This window comes from Siphateles boraxobius, unplaced genomic scaffold, assembly GCF_051911475.1.
Source record: "Siphateles boraxobius isolate OS27281-9 unplaced genomic scaffold, OSU_SipBor_1 77, whole genome shotgun sequence".
Classification (NCBI taxonomy): Eukaryota; Metazoa; Chordata; class Actinopteri; order Cypriniformes; family Leuciscidae; genus Siphateles; species Siphateles boraxobius.
The window spans coordinates 8,443,159-8,467,723 of NW_027509205.1; the positions used below are offsets into that span (position 1 = coordinate 8,443,159).

The 24,565-nt window shown below is 42.8% G+C and overlaps 1 protein-coding gene across 4 annotated transcripts in view; it reads left to right on the forward strand.

Moving 5' to 3' along the window:
• agrn (agrin) overlaps positions 1-24,565 on the forward strand; it is a 268,524-nt gene that overhangs the window by 208,498 nt on the left and 35,461 nt on the right. For all 4 annotated transcript variants that reach the window (XM_077217905.1, XM_077217906.1, XM_077217908.1 and 1 more), the window contains 9 exons: positions 240-365; positions 2,953-3,080; positions 12,783-12,897; positions 14,508-14,627; positions 14,866-15,210; positions 16,480-16,672; positions 16,802-17,017; positions 17,418-17,647; positions 20,261-20,395. In XM_077217905.1, the coding sequence (XP_077074020.1) occupies positions 240-365; positions 2,953-3,080; positions 12,783-12,897; positions 14,508-14,627; positions 14,866-15,210; positions 16,480-16,672; positions 16,802-17,017; positions 17,418-17,647; positions 20,261-20,395 (1,608 nt within the window). The remainder of the gene's footprint in view (positions 1-239; positions 366-2,952; positions 3,081-12,782; positions 12,898-14,507; positions 14,628-14,865; positions 15,211-16,479; positions 16,673-16,801; positions 17,018-17,417; positions 17,648-20,260; positions 20,396-24,565) is intronic.

Sequence of the window (24,565 nt, forward strand, 5' to 3'; positions counted from 1 at the left end):
GGAATACATCAAGAAAGATATAAAAGTCACTTTTGCACCTACTCACAGAGTGTTTACTGCAAATCAAAGAGTCAACCATAGAGTCGTCTGCCTCTGTAATTATTTACACCATAATTTTCCTTCTCCTCAACTTGACATGTTAATTGTTTTTGCAATCATACAAACAGAGATATCAATTTAAACTAGGACAATCAAATTCTATAAATCTGCTTGTGTGACGTCTTCATCTCTCTCTTCAGGTACAACACTAGCAACTACCACTCTTCCCACAGCCGAGGAGCGATCCTCCTGTGAAAACACACCTTTTGGCTGCTGTCCCGATGGGAAGACAGCCGCCATCAGCTCTGAGGGCACAAACTGCCCCTGTAAGTTCCCGCCAATCACTCTCTACCAAGTGACGGCTATTTTATACTACAGATAATAGCACGTGTTCGTTTTTTAACTGTCACCATCTCTATGACTAAGCGATATTCTTTTTATCGTGAAAGACTGAGAGGATGGTGAGGAGGAGTTGGTAATGACAGGGGAAACTACATTTTATGAGCATGTATTATCGTTTCATATGTATGTTGATTTTGTGTGCCCAGGGTCCAAAGTTAGCACTTACCATGCACCAAATGCAAGTAAAAATTGTCCGTTACTCACCAGGAATTTTTATAATACATGGTTGAAATTCAATTGTATGTATATATGAAGGATCAGCCATTAAAAATGTAACATTGGAAAATAATATTAAGAGATTTCTACTTTCATATATTTTAAACTGTAATTCATTCCTATTATGGTAAAGCTGAATTCAGTGTCACATGATCCTTCAGAAATTATTGTAATATGCTATTATTATTATCAATGTTGAAAACAGTTGTGCTGCTTTATTCTTTAATGAATATAAACTTCAAAAGAACAGCATTTATTTGAAATAGAAACATTTTGTAACTTTAAGTCATTTTTGATCAATTCAATGTGTCCAAACTGAATAAAAGTATTATTTACTTTCTTAAGAAAAAATCATTCCAACCCCAAACCTTTAAACAGTAGTGTATATAAACAGTTCATTTTGGACCCTGAGTATTCAAGATGCAGGGGAGCAGGTTCTGTGTCTGTAGCCGTAGCAAATGGATAAACCAATTCTACAAAATGTATTCTGACTGGCATCAGACCAGATGCGTCAATATACCAGCAAACCTTTTTCACGCACCAGCCCCATCTGTTTTATAAGAGCAGAAATTACACACAATAGAGACTAATCAATACGCGACAGGCAGCCAGAAGCAGGCAGATGTTTTGTGTTCTCTGTATGGGAACACTAGGTCAAGTGCTCACGTCTCTTCTCATATCCGTCAGCTGGGTCTCGTAACTCCCCACCGTTTATTGGCGATGTGTCACAGCGGCCAGGAGCGAGGGCACTAATGTCCATTGCGTTCAGTCTTTGCTGTCAGCTCGAGCTCTCCCCATGTCTCTCAAGCACTAAGTGAAGGCGAACTCCCCCTCATATCAAGGTGTTTCACTGAAAGCTGAGAACAGCAAACAGTGTAGTCTACTCCCTGCAGCCTGAACGCAATGTAAGAGAGGTTTGTTTCCCAATGTTGCGAGGGGAATTACTCCTCCCTAGTGAAAACCTACCTGTTTAACTAAGTTATGATTGATTACATCATGTTGAAATAAATCAATCTAGTTTTCCAGTACTTAAATTATACTCAATTCTTTTTCTACTAGAATCATGCTAATCTTATAATTCTCTGTGGTCCTGTATGGAGCAATTCCAAGCCTATGATTTAAACTAGGGGGCTTAGATGCCTCTTCCCCACCCCTCTGCATAAAAGTTCAAATGTTAGTTAAGAATGAATTTGCATATCTAGTGTAAATTAAAATTCTATAGCTCATTGTACAATAGTAAGCCATCTGGACGCTTTGTAACCAAAGATAAGGACACGTGCTAGGCACGATGAGTACATGCTGGAAATGATGAACCATAGCCATATTGTGGTGGGGAATTTAGGACTTTAATTTAAATCCACATCTAAAGCCTGATTGCTCCACGTCTTTGCGCTCCGTGGGAAATTCCTGTCCTCAGATGTTTCCGATTTAAAATCCGATGGCAGTTTCCCTCCATCTCTCTTCACATTCAAATCTCCCCCATTTGCTCCTTTTTGAAAGTCCCATCAGATAAGATGTGATGTATGTCTGTGCAAAAAGACCCTTATCATGCAGTTTTAACCAGCTTCTGTCAGTCACCTGTGCCTGGGATTAGAAGACAATTACGGCTATCTTTCACGATAATCATACAACTGCTTATCCCAATCCCAGCCAAGCTGGAGCCTGGCCGGCATGATTGATTTGGGCAATTTGTTCAGCTGATTACATGCTGCACAGAACCCAGCACCATACCCGCTTCCTGCTCTCCTTCAGTCGTTTAGTCATTATTTATTTCCCTCCGTCATGTAAAACCGGGCCTCTGATCCTCTCTCACTCTTTCTGCTTATTAGTGTCAATGAGAAAGGTCCGCAATAACCTGAAAGGAATGTTTAATGATGACCCCGACCCCAGTCGGGGCTTATGAAAGTGTCTTTTAACCTAATAATTGTGATATATTGTGCCATGTATGTAAGTGCTGCTGTCTAACCGATCTCTCTCCACTCAGTCCTCCATGCCAGCTTTTGGGAAGAGTCTCGGTCTGGTAAACTCCAGTCCATCCTCCCTTCTAAGCCCTTCTCTTTGTACCTATCATCCATACTCTCACATACTTTTCTATACCTCCACCTCCACTGCAAACAAACCTCTCTTTCCCCACTCGATGACCTCCACGACTAACCCCACAAAGGCTCCATCACTAACTTACAGACTGGCATTGCACCAACCACAAGTGTGTGTAGCTGAGAGTGGACTGGAACTGTGCGTTTCATTGAAGTGTCTTTTATGTAACCGTATGTGCTTCCCTGCCTTGTCCCACAGCCACCATGCGTTTCAATGGCATCCTGCACCTGGATAAGGTAGAGGGTCAGGAGGTCTTCTACACGCCTGAGATGGAGGACCCCAAGTCAGAGCTGTTCGGTGAAACGGCCCGGAGCATCGAGAGCGCTGTGAGTGGTGCAGCTCAGACTTATGCTTGAGTTCACTTTCAGTTCAGCTTTGAAAAGAAGTTTCATTTTCAAAAAAACAACAAACATACAAAACAACATAAGTTTATGCCACATTAGTGCTGCTACGTTTCTCAGTAGTGTGGCAGTCGCTCGGCTGTTTTCACAATATTGTAGCTTTTCATGTAAATATTTTTTCCTCAAAAAGTAGCAGTGTAACTGAAACTTGATTGAAGATTAGTTTTTTGTTTATCACAGGTTCATTTCTTGTTTGCATCTACCTTTTATTTCTCCATCCAGTCTCTTTTCTCCCGAGGTTAACCCCTTGGGAATTTATGCAGAATCAATTGTGATAATTGGTGGAATTATCCAGTCGAACAGGTTGAATACATCTTTTAAAAAAACATGTCTTGTGTTCTGACAGTCTCTAGAAAAGCAGTGCATTAGCTTAACAATAAAATACAGACACTTGATCTTGAAGTTTGTGATCAACACAAATCCCAATATAGCATCAAGCTCAAAACTGTCCAGATGTTAAATATAGCCTAGTGGTGGTCACGATACCAACATTTCAGTAGCCCAAACCAATACTAATGAAATACTTCACTATACTTGAAATACTTGATAGAAAAATGAATGTGCTACAGGTATGCGTTCATTTACACAGTAACATATTAGTTTAAATATAAACAAAGGAAATTAAAACAATGGCATGTAGTTTTTGATTTACTTCTCAATTAATTAAACATTACTTCAAACTGAATTCAGTGAGGGTTTTTTTCTTAAGATTTTGTTTTATTAAAAAATATAGATTTTTGTTGTTAATACTTTGCCAAAATGACCTATTTTTTCTCATTATTTTTTTTTTATGATTTATTTGAAGTATTTATGATATATACACAGCTGGAATAGGGGATCCACTCAAGATCCACTTTCAACAAGCTAATCAAGGTTTTCAGGTTTACTAGGCTGCGTTACAAAGCTGTAAACTGCTGCTTTCGGAAGATGCATTCCGAGGCAGGAATATGGCAAGCCGTTTTAGCTTAAATTGTACCCAGTACCCAGCCTTACTCGTCGTAATTGCATTTTTACTAGTAAGAATTTAATTAGAGAGCTTTACAATTCAATTCTTACTAGTAGCAATTACAATTAGAGAGCTATCTAATTCGATTCTTACTTGTAAGAATGTAATTGGAGAGCTCTTTAATTCAATTACAGAGCTCTGCAATTGCATTCTTACTAGTAAGAATTGAATTAGAGAGCTCTCTAAATCAGTTTTTACTAGTACGAATTACATTTAGAGAGCTTTTAATGCAATTATTACTAGTAAAAACTGATTTAGATAGCTTTCTAATTCAGTTCTTACTAGTAAGAATGCAATTGCAGAGCTCTTTAATTCAATTAGAGAGCTCTTTAATGCAATTCTTACTAATAGCAATTACAATTAGAGAGCTCTCTTATTCAATTCTTACTAGTAAAAATACAATTAAAGAGCTCTCTAATTAAATTATTACTAGTAAGAATTGCAATTGCAGAGCTCTCTAATTCAATTCTTACTTGTAACAACTCCAATTAGAGAGCTCTACAAATTAATTTTTACTAGTAAGAATTGAATTGTAGAGCTCTCTGATTGAATTGTTACTAGTGAAAATGCAATTACGACGAGTAAGGCTGGGTAAAATTTAAGCTAAAACAGCTTGCCATACAGGAAGTTATGTGTGATTCCAATGTTAGCTTCACTTCCTGTCTCCTGAGCAGAGGTCACGTTAGACTTCCGCATTGTCCATCATTTTAATGGACAAGATCGTCAATTTTCCCGTCATTTTAATTTTCATATTTTAATGATATTAAGCCATGTAATAGGGTCTGAGTTTTTTTTTTCATTCTTATTCTCGAACTTACAGAACAAGCAGGCTAGATTGTGCATTCATTTATTTATGAAGAGAAAGTTGAACAGAGACTGTGGGTCACTTTTCAGGTTTCATCATATTCATGATGAAACCTGAAAAGTGACCCACAGTCTCTGTTCTGTGGGTCACTGTGGGCCTTCTGTGGGTCTTATTCTGTGGGCAATAAGAGACTCTGTTCAGTCTCTTATTGCGATATATTGGAATAATGTGTCCAATATATCGCAATAAGTTTTGTGCTTTGTTACTTTTGATATGAAAAAAGTCTCAGCTTTCAAATTCTGTCCATTTTATCACAAAATTCAAACAATAAAGGCATTTTGGCACAAAAGATCACTAGTGCCTCAGTTCAAGCATCATCAGAACATACGAAAATGAACATCAGAAAATACGTTGGAAGATACAGTCCAACTTACCGAAATCCATATGATGTCTCTCATGTAATCGCTCTCATATGCAGAAAGACGTCAATAAAACAGACTGTAAAACAGCTTGTAAACAATGTCACGTAACTCCAAAAAGCCATTCTTAGTCAGCAAGAGCGCACTCGCTAGCAAGTGGACAGGAGTGAAAAGGTCTCAGGTTACGTATGTAACCCTGGTTCCGTGATAGGGAACGAGACGCTGCGATTGAGACGCGGTGGGAACGCTCTGCGTGATTAAGTCGTGTAGCACGTGTAAAATCAGTCCAATGGAAGCCCGCTACGACATAGGTGACTTCATAGACCAGGAAACTATAAAGCAACCCTGAAATCAGACCGCGATAGCTTCTGAAAAACCTGAAGCAAGTCGATCAGGGCATGCAGGAAGTATGGCATGCAAACGCAGCGTCTCGTTCCCTATCAGGGAACCAGGGTTACATACGTAACCTGAGACGTTCCCTTTCAAGGGAACTCGAGCTGCGTTTGAGACGCGGTGGGAACCCTATACCCACTACGCCATAGTGACAAATGCCCGTTCTGTGTGAGGTCCTGCGCACACTAAGTAGCAAGCAACCTCGCCCCAGGAGTGGAGAGGTCAAGGTCATAAAACCTGACAAATGTATGCGGAGAGGACCATCCAGCCGCATTACACACGTCAAGAAGGGAAACTCCCGAAATTAAGGCCATAGAGGCCGCCATACTCCGAGTAGAATGGGCCCGCACAGCCATAGGTGAAGGCTGTCCGGCCGCTTCATAAGCCAATGAAACAGCCTCGACTATCCATTTACTCATAACCTGCTTAGATGCAGGGCATCCTCTCTTGAGTGACCCAAAACAAACAAATAGTTGCTCAGATTTACGCCACAGGGCAGCTCTGTGAACGTAGGCATCTATAGCCCGGACTGTACATAACAGGTTAAGCTGTTCCTGGTCAGGGGTATTAAAGGGTGGAGGATAAAAGGCCTGCAGCACTATTGGGCCCCCAACATTCAGTGGGACCTTAGGAATATAACCCGGCCTGGGGTAGAGAAATGCCTTCACCATACCAGGTGCAAATTCCAGACATGAAGGAGCAACCGACAAAGCATGTAAATCACCAATTCTCTTGATAGATGAGATAGCAAGGAGAAATAAAGTCTTTAGAGTGAGGAACTTTTCAGAAACCTCCTCGATGGGCTCGAAGGGAGCTAAAGCCAGACCCTCGAGTACAATGGCCAAGTCCCAAGCCGGTGCTCTAGAGTGCAGTGCAGGTCTCAACCTCAATGTACCACGGAGAAAGCGAGTAATTAGAGGGTTTCTCCCAATAGAAGTATCCCCCAGAGGGGTGTGGTAGGCAGATATAGCCGCCACGTAAACCTTTAGGGTGGAAGGAGATAACCTGGCCGAGGAAACGGTCTTGCAGAAAATCAAGAACTGATCCAACAGGGCAGTTACCAGGATCTAACTGACGTTCAACACACCACGTGGTGAAAAGTTTCCATTTTAGCGCATACAGCCTTCTCGTGGAAGGAGCTCTGGATTGAAGAATGGTTTCTACAACATCGGTCGAAAGACCGGTCTTCCTGAGCCTGGCCCCCTCAGAGGCCAGGCCCACAGTTTCCACAACTCCGGCCGAGGCTTAAATACCCCCGGCCTGAGACAGGAGGTCCACCCTGATTGGGATCTCCAAGGGGGAGCCGTCCAGAAGAGACACCAAGTCCGAGAACCAAACTCGGGTCGGCCAATAAGTGGCTACTAGAAGCAGACGAGCCCCTTCTCGGCGAACCCTCTCCAGAACCCCCGGAAGCAAAGATATCGGGGGAAAGGCGTACAGGTGCAGCCTCGGCCACACCTGCACCATAGCATCCAGACCGAGAGGAGCTGGGTGCGTTAGAGAGAACCACATGGGACAATGGGTTGAATCTGATGATGCGAAAAGGTCTACCTGAGCACGACCGAACTTTTCCCACAGGAACTCCACCACTTCTGGGTGAAGTCTCCACTCCCCGGGCCTCAGCCCCTGTCTCGACAGAATATCTGCTCCCACATTCTGACGCCCCGGAATATATACCGCCTTGAGCGACAGTAACTTCCCCTGGGCCCATAGGAGGATCTGATGGGCCAATTTGCAAAGGTGACGTGACCTCAGACCCCCCTGATGGTTGATATAGGAGACCACCTAAGTGTTGTCTGTGCGGACCAACACGTGATGGCCTCTCAGGTCTGGCAGGAAATATTTGAGTGCTAGAAATACCGCCATCAACTCTAAACGATTTATGTGCCAGGAACATTGATGGTCCTGCCACAGACCTTGCGCCGAGCGGCCACTCATGACCGCCCCCCATCCCGTGAGGGAAGCATCCGTCGAAAGCGTGACGCGTCGACAAGGAGCCCCCAACACTGGGCCCTGGGCGAGGAACCAAGGTTTCTTCACAAGGCCAAGGCACGAAGGCATAGCCGCGTGACCTTGATCTTGCGGAACGGATTTCCCCTCGGAGAAAACCCCTTGCACCACCACTGCAGGGGTCTCATGTACAGAAGGCCAAAAGTAATAACGTTGGACGCAGCTGCCATGAGACCCAACAGTCTCTGAAACTGTTTCACAGTGAGTGACTGGCCTAGTTTCACATTCTTTGCGGCATCGAGTATCGCAGAAATACGAGCAGGAGACAGGCATGCCTGCATTGTGGTCGAATCCCAAATTACACCTAGAAAAGTGGTCCTCTGAGCAGGGAGGAGCACACTCTTTTTGGTGTTTAGCCGCAACCCCAAACTCTTTATGTGGGACAGAACAGCATCTCGATGCTGAACTGCCATCTGCTCTTACTGAGCTAAAATCAACCAATCGTCGATGTAATTTAATACGCGGATGCCCTGGAGTCTCAACGGAGCCAGAGCTGCATCCACGCATTTTGTAAAAGTGCGGGGAGATAAACCTAGGCCAAATGGAAGAACCCGATAATGGTATGCTTCGCCCCCAAAAGCGAACCTCAGGAACCTCCTGTGATGAGGATGGATAGATACATGGAAGTACGCGTCCTTCAAGTCTATTGTGACAAACCAGTCCTCGGACTGAATCTGTGATACAATCTGTTTGAGTGTCAGCATTCTGAACTTGAGTTTCTGAACCCTGCTGTTTAACTGGCGCAGGTCTAGAATAGGACGCAGCCCTCCATCCTTCTTTGGAACAATGAAGTAACGGCTGTAAAACCCTGACTCTCTGCTGGGAGGAGAAACCCTTTCTATAGCTCCCTTTCGAAGAAGTGTCAGTACTTCTTGCTCCATTACCAGAGCCTGCTGTGAGTCCACCATCGTGGGGAGGACTCCTTGAAATCTGGGCGGACGAGAACCGAGCTGAATTCTGTAACCCTTTTCTATTATTTGCAGGACCCATAGAGAAATATTTCCACGCTGAAGTTTGGAAACAGAAGTTTCCACGCTGCCAGAAATTCCGATAAGGGAACCAGTCTCTCGAGACTGGCCTCTGGATTTGATTGAACAACCATTTCGGTGCCCTGAAGCGGCGAACCGGCAGGGAACAACCGAATTGACCATTCTACAACCCTCCTCAGAGGATTGCACGGGGACGCTGACACCTCGGCGCCCTGAAGCGGCGAACCGGCAGGGAACAACCGAACTGGCAGCGCTGCGACCCTCCTCAGAGAGTCGCACCCCAGAGGGCGCCGTTAGGAGAAACTATTTCTCAAAACCGTCCCTCTTTTTTTTTTTTTTTTCATTCGACAGGACTTCTTGTCTAAGCTTTATTAGAGATGACGACAGTCCTCAGATCTTGCCTACCTCTAACTAGCTTAGTTCCTACGACCCTCCTCGGAGGATCCTAGGAAAAAGCAGGCACCTCGGCACCCTGAAACGGCGAACCGGCAGGGAGACCGAACTGACTGCTCTACGACCCTCCTCGGAGGATCGTATGGGGACGCTGACACCTCGGTGCCCTGAACGGCGAACCGGCAGGGAACAACCGAACTGGCAGCGCTGCGACCCTCCTCAGAGAGTCGCACCCCAGAGGGCGCCAAAGAGAAACGATTTCTCAAAACCGTCCCTACCCCGGAGGGGACCACCCTTAGAAGCCTGATAGCCTCGGCATCAGGTCTTCTTCTTTGTACTCTATGCCAGTTTCAGGAACATAGATTGGTGAGGAAGAAACCTCTGGAACGCCGCTGAAAGGTTTAGTTTTCTTGAAAGCGGAGCGTCCAGAAGAACAGACATTTTAATCTTTATTTTTCTTTATTTTTATATCAGAAAAAACGTATACATATAAACATATATATATATATATATAAACATATATATATATATATATATATATATATATATATATTCTCGAATAGTCAATGCTGACATCCTCACATTCATCTATGTCCTTAAATACTTTACCCACCAGTACTGCCTAATAAAATTTATTTATTATTAAAGATGGCTGGTGGGTAACGTCGGGAGAGAGAAAGCTCGCAAGCGTCTCTATAATCCAAGGCACTGTCATACCATGATACTTAATACCCATAACATTACTCTAGTTAGACGTTTGGGTATTAAACACATAAAATAGAAACCGGTTTATTCCACGATCTCGACACCTCAGTGTGGAGATAGGGAAAAACCAGTAGTCCCCGACGAGGAGGCTGAGATACAGAGTTTTCCTGTTTTTTTAGATATATTTCATCTAATAAACTCTTTTTATTTTCACTCTCATAATGTTCAGCTGTCCAGTAAATATTTAACTAGCAACAGCATTAGAAAAGCCGCCTTTTAAAAGCTCCTCTTTATTCAACAGAGTTATGAGCTGCCTATTTATTGAAAAATCAAACATCTGCCTTTTTCTTAATATTTTTATTTGTTTGTTCACTTTTTCTTAACAAAACACTAACGATACCAATTCCTCAGAACTGGAAATCGCAGCACACTGGATCTGCAGGTGAAAGCTGAGATAGGGCGGGGCCCGTCCCAACCCACGCTGTCAGATCCGATTTCGAACCCCAAAATGCGAGTCGCCGCCGTGTCTAGGCAACAGCGGGACCCGCGCGGGGAGCGCAAACCGTACCGTCCTCCTCAAAGAACGATCGGCGAGAGCGGAGCGTCTTCATAGATAGACTCATACAATGCTAACGATCAGCCCCCTCGAGGACTGACTGAGCATGCTCCACTCCCAAACAAGCAACACAAAGCTGATGTGTGTGTCCCCACCCGTATATAACGAGGGCAGGGAACAACACACCGTCTATAATCTTGCTTGCTCGCCATAATAATGATAGATATATAGGGCTTGACAGACAACAATAAATAGACAAGGACAGATATACAGAGAGCGCTTGCTGAAGGTGCAGAAGCTATCGCGGTCTGATTTCAGGGTTGCTTTATAGTTTCCTGGTCTATGACGTCACCTATGTCGTAGCGGGCTTCCATTGGACTGATTTTACACGTGCTTCACGACGTAATCACGCAGAGCGTTCCCACCGCGTCTCAAATGCAGCTCGAGTTCCCTTGAAAGGGAAGTACAGTTACAAGTTCGGTTATCACCCTCGGTGTATCTGTGAAAATGACGGACGGCTGTCAGATGTTTCCGTCAGTGCTAAAAAAATTCTGTAAAAGAGGAAAATTTTCGGTTAGCCTATATAAATTTTCCTTGGTTATCTCCAAGGCTCAATTTATTTTGTTGTAGATAATTTAACCGTTATGCTTTAAATATTTTAATTAGTATATTTTTATTCTTATATATTTGTAATTATGTTTTTTATTTATACATGCTACTTTTTATTAATTTTTTGTGCTTCGTCATTTTTATTATTTTTTTGATTTTTTAGCTTTGATTTATTTTTAAGTTTTGGTACTAAATACTTTTAACACTTTAACTTATGTTTATTTCAGTTAGTTACCAAGTTAACATTTTTAACTTGTTCATCGAATATTAATATATTATGGCATTTCAGCTTGATTTTATTTTACCAAAAATAATAAATAATAGTTTTAGTTAACGATATCATCACTGGCTGGTATCTTGGCCTCAATATTCCAATACTTTTGACATCCTGATAAATTAGCCTCCTTGCCTGAGTTTTGGTTATATTCTTTAGCTGACACTGCACACTACCTTCTGGCAACTGCTAAAGAAGCCGCCGATTTGTTCCTGGCTTGTTAACCCATTTTGGGCGTGTCTGGGAATGAAGGGCAGTACGATAATGAGTTCCACTTATCACTCTAATGTTAGCTGGTGCTGTGAGCAAGATTCCCGACAGAGACTAAGCGAGGATGTAATCAGCCTTTCTCTATGAGCGTTCCACCTGACACAGAAAGCTAATCCCCCATACTTCACTCTCTCGTTCTGTAAAGTCCAAATATCAAATGGGGCCATGGGCAGCACAGAGCCAGCAATTGAAATGGTTTCATTGACTTTGAGCGTATCCTACTCCCGCTTCTCCTCTGTGCGTGATGCCCCCAGGTTCAACAGAGCACCTCTTCTCATTCACTCCTTTATATCTCCACCCTGTCTTTCATTTTACTTGATTTCAACCCTGTCCATGGATTCTGAGGATAGAGCGACCAGTTTCTGGGTCAGTGTGTCCATCCGGCTTTGCCAGGCAGCATGTTATTTTTAAGGGTCTCTCCGGTGAGGCTTGAAGGAAGGGAGGAAGCGGCTCCTCTCTTTTCTTGCCCAGCATGGTTCCAAATGTACAATGAACTCACTGAGGGTCGGCCTAGAGGCAAAAGCCATTTTGCCTGGGACAACTCTGTGCTTTTCCGAATTCAAGTGCAGCTGTGAATGAAATGAGTGAAGGAGGAAAATGCAAGGCCCTTGGGTGACTTGAATGGGGTTCTCAACGGACCTCCTGCTGAGGCACTCTAACAGAATGTGCACACACGTCAGAAAGCACTAGAAGCACAAAGCGGTTTGTGAGTCGATTGAGTGCATCCTAATTGTAAACCACTTCTCGTTTGCTCTAGTTTTGATCAATTAGGTGCACTAAGGTGAATTTGGTTTCGGAGAAATAGTCTTCTTCGTGACTAATATTAGTGAGTATTACAACTAAGCTCCTCTCACGTTGCACCAAATCAGTGTCAGAACTCTCCTACAGTATTTGTACCCAGGTGGAAACTGAGCCGATTCTAAACGGGCAGTGTTGTATCCTGACATTTACTGCTGACTTCGAAACATGTTCATGTAATTACTCCTGCGCTTTAGTTAAATGTCAATTTGTGCACCGAGACCCGATGGGGTTCACTGGACTTTTTCCGCTGACACACTTTTTTCATCTTGTGGAGGAATTTGGTGTTAACTAGAACTAGATCAGCATATCGAGCTTATTGCCAGTTTCACACACTGCACTTTGGGCATTTAGTTTGTTTTTCTCTGTCTTACTTTCTCTCTGCTTTTATTTTCTCTAGCTGAATGAGTTGTTCCACAAGTCAGATGTCCAGAAAGACTTCCAGAGTGTCCGTGTGAGGAATCTGTCCCCCAGCAACTCCATAATAGCCATTGTCGAGGCTCACTTTGACCCAGGTAAAGTTACACCAAAGGTTGTTCTTAAAGATTGTTAACTTAAGTAAACCCACAGTAGCAACTGATGCTAGGGGCTGTTGTGTTTAGCATCCTTGTTAGCAAACCCGCATCCCATGCTGGTTTACGCTGGTTCGAATCCTGCTCAGAGTGAGTAGGTCCAGTTACATTGGTGCCGTGAACCGGATGGAGCGAGGTTTAGGAGAGTAAGTGTAATAGAGGCCAATTAGTAGGAGCTGTGCAGAAAAGTCACAGCCATCGGCGTGCATGTTTCCCATGCCTGTTGAGCTGGTTCAGATTTCGCTCAGAGCGGAGTGAGTAGGACAAGTAACACTTATAGACTTGAGTTTCTGTAGCTCAACTTTTAGAGTATGTCAAGCTTGATATGCTGAAACTGTACAGCATCACTTCACTATCCAGGCTCTTTAAAATGTAGAAAGTGCACTTGACTACAGTGCACATCTTGACATATTACCAGTTATAGCTTATAGTTATAGTTCCAAGTTATAGTTACAGCTTTTCTCCATCATTTTATCACCATTTGCATTAACAGTTGCCATGATCAATAAAAAATAACAAACATCTTTCTCAAATAAAATTGTGTTTACTGCCAACTTTCTTGAAATGATAATAGTGCAACATTTCTAAATTATTAGCTCACGACTAGCTCACAACCTCAACATCATCGTTCTCAGCCACTTCCTCTGTTCGCTGATTGGACCGGTAAAAAAATGACCGGAGGAAACCCATGAATATACCTCAAACACAGACGTAGTACTGAAAGAAAATGGAAGTACGTAGAGGGCGGTGCCAGGCTACTAAAATACTGCACTTAGTGAATTTTTGCCTCAATGTTCTTTATTATCTTTCTTCCCCAGTCGTTCTGTCTTTCGTTATCCTGTTTTTATTTATTTTCTTTTTTCAAGCTGCTTCTAATTTATTTCTGAAGCAGCTCTAGCACAGAAAGCACAATGTCCGGCTTATACCATCCCTTCACATCAAAATTCCCTCAGTCTGCGCTGCTTTAGAAACATGCCTACTCCAAGAAATAAAAAGCACATAAAAACTCCCTTGTATGTTTGAAGAAAATAACAGTTCAACAGCAGAATAAGGCATATAAGTTAAGTAAAAGAATCCCTAAAGATACTGCTCTTGTCTTTTCTGGCAGCGGAAGCGTTCAGAGAGCATGGCCTTTTTAGAGAGGTAATTTATCAGCTAGGGTTTCTGAAAAGCTTATTACGGTCTCCATCTCTTCTCATGCTTTTAAGACCCTCCGAGCATCGCACCAGCTGATAAAAATCTCTTTCTCTATTCCCTTTTTATTGGTCCCCTTCAACGGCACAAGAGCACAATTCTAGCACAAGCGCCTGTCATAAAGGCGGTCTGTGGTGGCCAGTAACAGGGCCATCTGTGGAAGCGTTATTAGAGTGTTTCATCCCAATGTTCATGAAATGCATGGCGGTTCAAGAACTGCTTCTCCCACGGGCCTATTACATGCAGGCTTTTCTGTATATATTTGCAGTATGTTATGTCAAGTGTGAGGATGGTGGGTCTGTGCTGGTTTTTCATACTCTGCTGTGCAATATGTTTAATGTTGTGTTCTCGTTCTACAGACACAAGATTCAACGTGGAGGATATTGAGGGAGCCCTTCTCAAACAGCTCAAGGCATCTAAAGACACTGGTATTGTTGTGAAGAAACCTGAGGAAGAGAACATTCGCATCACCAACTATGGTAACCCGCTTGAAATTGCTTTTCCGTCCTTTCTCTTTTCCTGTTGCTGCCTTTTGTTGTGTGAGATTGCTCTTCGAGCTGGCATTTGATAACCACGAGTGCCCGCAGGACTCAAAAAGAACCTGCTTATTGAACTTCAGACTGAATGTCTCACAGCCTCGGCTTAATTCGTGAAGAATTAAATATGTCTACCCTGACTAGGCCTATTGACCTATTTTTCCTTCTCTCGATTTTTTAGGTCTTTCAACTGTTCCTTTCTTCACCACCACGACAACCACTGTGGCGTCTGTCACAACTCCCACCACCACCACGCTGTCTCCCACTTCTGCTTTTACCACTCTCCGCCCGACCACCACCAGACGGCCCTTCACCAGCCGCAGGACCACCACACCAGCACCAGCCACTACCACTCCATCCCAGGCCCCCACAACCACAGTCTTACTGAGGAACAATCCGGTGGCCCAAGCAAACAGGCCGTGCGACTCTCAGCCCTGCCGTCATGGCGGAACCTGCGAGGAGGAATACGACAATGACTTCACCTGCATCTGTCCCGCAGGAAGAGGAGGAGCCGTGTGCGAGAAAGGTGAGGAGAAGTACAAAAACTAGAAAAAATCTGTACATCGCAAGGACAACTGAAAAAAAAAAACCCACATTGGTCAACAAATGCATCTTTCTATAATAGAACAAAAACAAATTTTGGACCATTTAAGATTTATTATTTGCACAATGCTATTTTCATGAAAATTAAACACATTTCTTCTGTAAATTTATTCCTATACATCTTATTAGTGCTGTATGTTGATGGTTTCATTTCCTTCCAACCCCCCAGTATTTTAAGTGGTTATTCATATTAAAATGCTGCAAAAAGATGTTGTTGTTTTTATAAAACCATTATACAACAAATACTACCATGAATACTTTACAATTATATATCTATATATATATTGTAATACATATTTTTATTTAATAATTTAATTAAATATATTGATAATACATTTTAATTGATTAAAAAAGTCCTAAAATGTTAATCATTTCATTTTATTTAGTATTGTTTCTTTTGATCTTTCTTTCTTTCGGTGTAAAATAAACCTTATAAAAACACAAATGAAACACACTTGAATATTTCAGATACATTTGAATCAACTATTATTAAATAAATGATTACAATTGATTATGTATTATTTATCAATGTTATTATTTATTACTCATATTTCTGCTTTTTTGAAGAAGAAGAAGAAGAAGAAGAAAAAGATTCAATAATGATTTGAATCTTAAATTGCTGTCCTGCTGTTACACTGAGGAAATTATAGCTCAATTCATTGTCTCTGTTGGTGGTATTGGTGATATGAAACTACCTTTTGCAGCTGCCAGGTTATAATTGACACTAATTACATCGATGAACTTTAGCTAGTATCAAACTGCTGTGAGGTGAAAAAAGCCACTAATTAAAGGCTTGTAAGCAGCCCTCAAACTCTTCCTCTGATCAATCGGGCCATTATAGAGTGATGAAGAGAGAAGGCTTCATCAGCCTTGCATTCTCTCGAGAAAAGGGTGAGAGACAGCCGAGAGAGAAAGAGAGAGAGAGGTGTTGATACGCTTCTGAGCATGGGAATTCTGTCTGGAATGTAAATGTCTAACAGAGAAAGGTCCAAGGAGAACTGCAATACTCATCATTGATTGCAGGTTTTATGAACGGCACATTACTGTACCATTGACAGAGGTATCTGCGTTATGTGAAGGAGAAACACTTGAGTGCAGTTTTGTTTGTTGCTCCACCAGTAGAGAGCAGAAATCCTGGTTGACAGTCTCTGATAACCTGCTTTATCTGTCTTCTACCTTCTTTCATACTCAGTTATAAAGTACTTCATACCATCCTTCGGTGGAAAGTCTTACATGGCTTTCCAAACCATGAAGGCCTACCACACTGTGCGCATTGCCATGGAGTTCAGGGCTTCGGAAATGACAGGGATATTGCTCTACAATGGCCAAAAAAGCAAAAAGGACTTCCTGTCTCTGACATTATTTGAAGGAAATGTGGAGCTTAGGTAAGTAACCAAGTTAATATAGAGTTGGAAAAGGATTTTTATTCAGAACCCGAGTGATTTCCATGTCCATTCCAGATCTGTTAACCATTTTAATTTGTGAATATCCTCTTAAATGTCTCCCACATAAAGGTTTAACACTGGTTCTGGAACGGCTTCAGTTATCAGTAAGGTCGTGGTAAAGCCGGGTCGCTGGCATCAGCTTGTAGTTGTGCGTAATAGGCGCAATGGCATGCTGAGTGTGGACAATGAGCCGATGGTTGAAGGACAAAGTCCCCCAGGAACAGATGGACTCAACCTGGATACAGACCTTTTCATCGGAGGAGTGCCGGAAGACATTATAGTAGAGTAAGAGAAGCTCGAGAACGCTTCCAAATAACACTAACAAGAGCCTCTTTAGTCTTGTTAGAAGCCATAATGAAACATTACGGAGAAAAATAACCTAAATCATTGACTGTCTGCGCATGTTCCCAGGAACCTGCCAGAACAACTAATATGACTTAATGAGACTGAGCAGAAATAGCCAAATCAAATTAGCATCAATCAAAGATGTTGTGAAACATTACTTGAGATCTAATTGAATGTTTTTCCATGTGTTCCCAGTCAGGCAGAGAGTGTCTTTTCTCAATAAAAAAAATCATTTTTTTATATATAATTTCATGCTGTTGTTACATTTTCCCTGTCATTTTAAAATTAAGATGAGCATTAAGTAAGGAGAACTGACAAAATGATTGGTTTGTTTTAACAGTGTAAAGGAGAGGACGTCAGTTTCAACAGGCCTTGTGGGCTGTGTCCGCATGTTGGACGTCAACAACTTTGTCTATAACCTACAAGAGAATGGCGGCACCGTTCTATATGGCTCAGCCATTGGCGAGTGTGGCAACAACCCATGCCTGCCGAATCCCTGCAAGAACAGAGCCACCTGCCAGGTCAAAGAAGCCGAGATGTTCCACTGCAAATGTGTCAACGGTTTCTCTGGTGGGTGCACAAGTATTAACTTTTACTTATGTATGTATGATCTTATTGTTTTCTGATGAAGTATGAGAGTTTCAAACACTTTAATTGGTTGAGTCAGTTTTGTCTCAAAAAACAGATTGTTGTTCCATTTAGTGGAGTAAGTGGTGCAAAAAGACAACATTCACCTTTAACTATACACTTTTTAAGAATAAAAGGTTCTGCAGTGACTCTATGTTCCAGTTGTGAATATCTGGACTTGTACTGTATTGATGAAAGATTCGGCAGGACAGAGGATGCTCGTCTAATCAATTTTTAGCCTTATGGGTATGTAAGACAGATGAGTGTTTACCCAACGATATGAAGGCAGCGAGGAGTGAATACAAATAACTTCACCAGTACTGAATATACTTGTTGGAAACATTTTCCCTAATCCTGAAAGTGAATTGGCAAATCTTCAATGTTTTCTGAACAACAGAAGAACGGATGTTATATTTCTTATGGTTAAGTTAATAAAAAAATCTGGTTTAATAAATAAGTACAAAATCAAACTCTATTCAGTTCACAAAAGTGAAGCGAAAGATGCTGAATCTGATCTAGTCTCTCACGGACTTGCTGGGTTTCTCTTATATGTGTGTGTGGGGGTGTGGGTTCTTTTTTATATTTTTTTATTAAAATGTATGCCTTTTAATTATGTCATCATAAGGCAGTACAATAAATACTGTAATGATGTATAAATAATTTTCCGTATATGTATATATATATATATATATATATATATATATATATATATATATATATATCTGTGTGTGCGTGCGTGTGTGTTTAATAATTCCATGGTAAAAAGAGATTTGGTACAACCTTTAGGGTAGGTCTTAATATTTCCAGTGACAATTTATTCCTAATACCTTATGCCGATGTTATGATTAACATTTTTCAATGTCTGCCACATAAAGTTTGTCCAATCTTCAACAAAATTGGCTCAGGTCATCTTCATACCAAGCCTGGCAAACATTTTTGATTTTCAAAGCCATATGACTGTAAAACGCCAACATACATGGTATGAGGATGCCAAACAGAAAGTAAAGCTATGTCTTGGATCTTACTGGTCAAGTAACAGTAAAGATGTTTATAACGTTACAAAAGATTTCGATTTCAAATTAATTCAGTTCTTTTGAACTTTCTATTAATCAAAGAATCCTAAAAAATTATTGGTTTTCATAAAAATATGAAGAACTAGAAATACTAATGAAAGAAATCACTACTGTTTTTAACATTGATAATAATTTTTTTTATCACTGATAATTATTTTTCTTGAGCAGCAAATCAGCTAATTAAAGCGATTGCTGAAGGATAATGAGATGCTAAAGACTGGAGGAATGATGCTGAAAATTTAGCTATGCATCACAGAAATAAATTACATTTTAACAATTCCTTTAAATTGTAATAATATTTCACAACATTACAGTTTATATTGTAATTTTTAACAAGAAATGCAGCCTTGGTGAACATACGAGAATTTCTCTAGTTTTCTGGTTTATTGTGATTTATTCGCATCATAAGGAACAGTAGGAATCATCCACAGAGCAAAAGTTACATTATTCTCTTTGTTCTCATCCAAGAGGCTTTTTTTCTCTCCATCTTGCAGTGTTGCTGCAGACATTTGAAATATTACCCAGAGTAAATTGCTCTGTTGTTCTGCTCACAAGCCTTTATTGAACAACCTTTATAATAATACAGTTCAATATCTTCCACTTTATTTCTGTACTGCAGAATGGCTGCAATGAGGTGTGTAGGAAAATGAAGACCCTTTGAAGTAAAAGTCTACACAAAGAAATTGGCTAGAGGGATAAATATGTGGGATAACCTTTAATGTTTAAAGAGCAGGATTGTTAGTTGGAGGGTTGCCGCCCCATCTCCGTGATAGAGCGGCCTTAGAGTTTGAGAGCAAGAGAGAGAGACACCAAGCAGAGCGTCTCAGAACACGACGGGAGCTTTCATTACAGGGTGCAGCAGCTGCCGCCCATGGTGGGATCTCCTACTATGTTCTATGTGATGATGGGAGTGTTCTGATGAGGCTAGAAGTGCTGACCTGAAGCACTTTCAGTCTCTCAAAACAGGAGGGCACACAACATGCTGCACTATAACTTCATCTAAATATGTAATAATTCAAAATCCTGTTATCAAAGGACTCCTATGTAAGTGAAAATTCAAGTCATCTCAGTCAAAAGTCATCTTGGTAACACCTCTAGGCAGCTAAATTTCAACTGTTCATCAAAATCCTGTTTCAATAGCATCTCATGTCTGCATCCAGCATTGGTACCATCAATTTAGTCCTTTAGCTTAAATCATGCTTAAAAACTCTATTTTCAGGGCATTGCTACTATATCTGTTAGTTAATGCTAGTAAACACAATCTGTCATAAAAGTGATTGGCTCTTTTAATTGAATGGCAAGGTTTTACCATGTTCATTATTTCTCCCATTCATTTCATTTCATTTCAAGTGAGCCATCTCTTCCTCCTTATACTGTCTGTGATTTAACTAGCCAGGATTGACAGGAAGTTGTTTGTTTTCTCCTCAAGTGACTTCTCATCATATTTTGTTTAAGTCACATGAATATCAATTTTTGTTAACAGGTCCGACCTGCGCTGACGCCCACAACCCCTGCGACCCCAATAAATGCCACCCATCATCACGGTGCCAAGTTCTTCCAGAGGGAGGTTACAAATGTGAATGTCCAATGGGACGTGAAGGCAAGCACTGTGAAAAAGGTACAGTACAAAATCATAGTAAAAATAAAGTAAATGAGCGTATCGACTCAACTAAAGACAGAAATAACTGCTACTTCTCAGTTGTAATTTCAGTATTGATTTTTGTCAGGATCGACCGGTCTGACTCGGATATTTGCTGTAGAATTATTGAGGGATTAAAAAAGGCTATGGTGGAGTGTAAAAAGTGAGATTTTCCAGTTGGCGTTTCCAGTGGGTACCATTCAGTAAAATAGGTTTTATCGGCTAATATAATGGAGAGTCGGCATCTGTCAGGTGATGTGAAATTATTTACCCTTTAATACCATGTCTGAGCTGCAATCCTAGACTGGAAGATCAAACATATGGTAGGTCGATGGGGGGATTTCAGTAGTGGGGCATCCTCTGGGAGCTGGACCCTAACCAAGGATGCCTAAGTCTACTGCCATTTCGAAGCTTTCATTAGCACTCTTACTCTGTTGCGCTTCCCTCTCTCACCTCATTAAAATTCCTACAGATGTTTTAGATCACAGGCATTATAAATGTGGAAACCAATTGAAAGGTTTAGGAACACACGTGTGTGCAGGCGTATTGGACACCTCCCTGGAGTCCTGCCCTATACATTAGGCCATGGGCCAATAATATATAAGTCAAATTAGCCAATACACAAATCCGGCGAAACACGTAAGTAAAGCAGCGCCGCCATTACTGCGGGCCTTGCTGCTAGCAGAAGTAGCGTTGGTCCCGTAGGCGGCTGTAGCAGATGTTAGCTGTACGAAATGTTATTTCTATGTAGTTTTTTTAGTACGTATGCTGTCCTGCCGGGAAGAGCGTGTTGTGTGGTTGGCTGTTTTAACAACAAATAATACCGTTTGTGAAATTCACAAACCTTTGTTGCGCATTGACTGCCCATGTTTATGGCCATACGGATTACACAAAGTTCCTGGTGCGGGCGGTAACGCACTCACTCTGTGTGTGAATTCTGTATGCTGGCAAATCCTCTAATTATAACAAACAAAGTGTATATATTATGAAATATTCATTGTGCAGTCAGCTTCATTGATGATAACAGAGATGTGTGAGTTCGCGATGAACTGATGTCAGCTTTTTAGGAATTATTTAGGGAGCGCACTTGCGCGCATTCAGACATACCAGACCATGCACGCGGTAGCCCGCTTGCTTTTATAACAGTGGTGTGTTAATGCTTTAATAACAAATAATTTATCAGACGTATTTACCCTGATGTGTATGGTGGCGACACGTAGGCTAACTTGAAACTATTTGGAGGTACAGAAAAAAAGTCTATTTGCGGCGGGAGAAAGTAACATAGAAAGTAGTTGCAGGGCTCTCAAGTGTCACGCATTGAGCGTGACAGTCACTCATTTCGGTCTTTTGTCACGCTCTCCCGCCACACATTGTATTTCTCACGCTGAAAAACTATTTATAATATGTAATATCCCGCAGTGCCCAACATTTCTCTGGCCGCGCTGCTCTCACTGTGGAACCGGCAGGAATCAAGCGCGTCTCGAGGAAGTTCATGCAGTCGTGTCCTCATGTAGGCAAATAAACAGCTCGAGCGTCACACATGCTTCAGCGTGTGTGTGTGTGTGTGTGTGTGTTAAATGAAACGGCGCGTCGACTGCACCATTCATTCACACAGAACACGTAGGATTCGTATTTAAATAGTATTATTGCGGGGTAACGTTATAGTATTATTACAAAACAATAGGGGAAACACTGAGTTATTTGCAACTTGTGAAGCTTGTGAACATATTAGCAACACAGCTAGTAATGACAGCGTTCGGTTTTATTGTTGTCATCAATTAATACACGTCTTAATTACATTAGGACATTTGGCTGACGCATTTTTACATTAATACAGTGTTGTCAATAAATTAGCTTTATCTGTAAGTTTTGGCCACTATACCTGACATCCTCTACCCAATGTTCCCTTTCACCAGACTTTTTCTTTCATGAGCAGGATCCGCTTTCATTGAAATGTCATTAGAGCACCCCGGCAAGTGTCACACCGTCATCCTTAGCAGGCCCGCAGTAATGGCGGCAGGCAAGATGGCGGCGCCCATAGAGTTCGCGGCGGATTTGTGTATAGCAGGGGTGGGCAACTCTGGTCCACGAGATCGACTTTCCTGCAGAGCTTAGCTCCAAGCCCGAGAGTTGCCCACCCCTGCTATATAGAGTGCAAAAGTGCCCACCCACTTTTTTTCGGCCTTAGTTCTGGGAGTATTTTTCCAATGGGGATTATAAAAAAGTATTTGTTAAAGAGTCTCATTATCTCTGAACCAATAATGTACTTTTATAATGATTTATGGGATTGTAGTTCCCTTTCAGTCGAGAACGTCAGACGTAGTCGACGGTCGACTGAATTGGGATCTCGCTAGAGAGCCTGTCTTCTTCGAGTACTATTGAACGAGCCAATGTAATTGGCGTGCGTGATTCACATCATGATTGTGATTCACATTCACACATTCACACATACCCGCGGCGCGGGTATAAATACGGAAGTGGATGCACGCACTAGTTGCCTTTCGCTTCGGAGCCGATCGTTTGATGTCTCTGAGAGTGCTGTTGTCTACAACGAGCGAGTGTGTCGGTGTTCTTCAGGAAGACTCTCCCAGTGCTGGTGTTCTACAGCGCGAGTGCAGCGGTGATCGCGAGCTTTGAGCTCTCAACTGCTGTTTTAACAGCAACAAATTTCTAAATGTTTGTGTGTGTTGATGGCTGGTTAGAGGGCGGAAAAGTGAGTGCTTCACTGTTTCAGTTCTCTGTTCAGTGTTGCCGCGGTCATTCCCCTGTGTGCTCCGGCACTGGTGACGGTCCTATTTTCTGAAAGAGCAACACGGGTGCGTTTGCGTCTTTTTCAAGATGTCATTCCGCCCGTGCGTTTCTGGGTGCGGTCGTTCCCTGTCTCTCTCTGATGGTCACAACTGTTGTGTCACGTGTTTGGGCTTACAGCACGCTGAGACAGCTTTTGTGGACAGCTCATGTTTGCACTGTGGGAACATGACTGTCGCAGTGTTGAGGGCGAGACTCGCCTTCGTTCGCGGAGAGCGAGTCCCCATTACCATGCCCCACCCTCGGGTGCTGTGTGGGATGGGTGACCGGAGGATAGTGTTGGATGTCCCGCCCGGTAACCATTCCCTGTGGGCTCCTCACTCCTCCCTTCCACTGCAACCACTGGAGCCTCCTGTGTTGTCTGCTGGTCCATCTGTAATGGGTGGGCCAGCGATTTCACTCGGGGCTCCCCTGGAGGACAGGACGCCGATTGCAGCATCGGAGGGTGAGCTGACTTCTAGAGATGATGACTCGGCTGCATTGTCTCCCTCCGGGAGTTCAATGTTGCCCGAGCCGGATCCAGAATTATCAGCTATGCTGAAACGGGCCGCCGAGGCTGCCGGGCTCGAGTGGAACCTCCACCGTGTCCCGTTCAGTCTCGGTTGGAATCTGGAGTTTGGTATCTTGGGGCGGGCCGCGCTGGTTCTCAGCTCGCCGCCCCAGTGCCTTTCTTTCCCGAAATGCATGGAGAGCTTATCAGGTGGTGAACAGCATCTTTCTCTGGCAGAAACTGCCTGAATAGCTTTTCCCCCTCAGTACCCTTGATGGAGGAACGGCGAAGGGTTGCGAGGTGTCCCTCCATTGGAGCGGTCTGTCGACACAGGTGCACCTGTGTCCGCCGGCCGCTGCCTTTTGGGGGGATCCTCGTCTCCCCCCTAGGGCCTGTGAGGTTTTGTCCGTTCCGACGGGCAGGGCTTACAAAGCCTGTGGGCAAGCCGCTTCCTCTTGCATGCCATGGCGTTGCTGCAGGCTAGGGCACCCATGGCATGCACGAGGGTAATCCAGACCGTGCGCTCATAGGTGAGCACCGCACTGCATCCGACCTCACCCTCCGGGGTGCGGGTGTCGTAGCGTGCGTGATCGGTCTGGCGATGTCCACCTTCTCGGTCCAGTAGCGCCTTCGTTGGCTCAGCCTGGTTGGTATGGCGGATGCGGACAAGGTTCGGTTCCTGGTCTCCCCAATTTCCCAGGTTGGGCTGGTCGGCGACGCGGTGGAGAACTGCATCCAACAGTTCTCTGCCGCTCAAGCGCAGACGGAGGTCATCCGGCACATCCTGCCCCGGTGGCCAGCTGCTGCCTCCACCCGCCGCCGGTGGCAGCTCCTCCGCCTGCTCGTCGCCG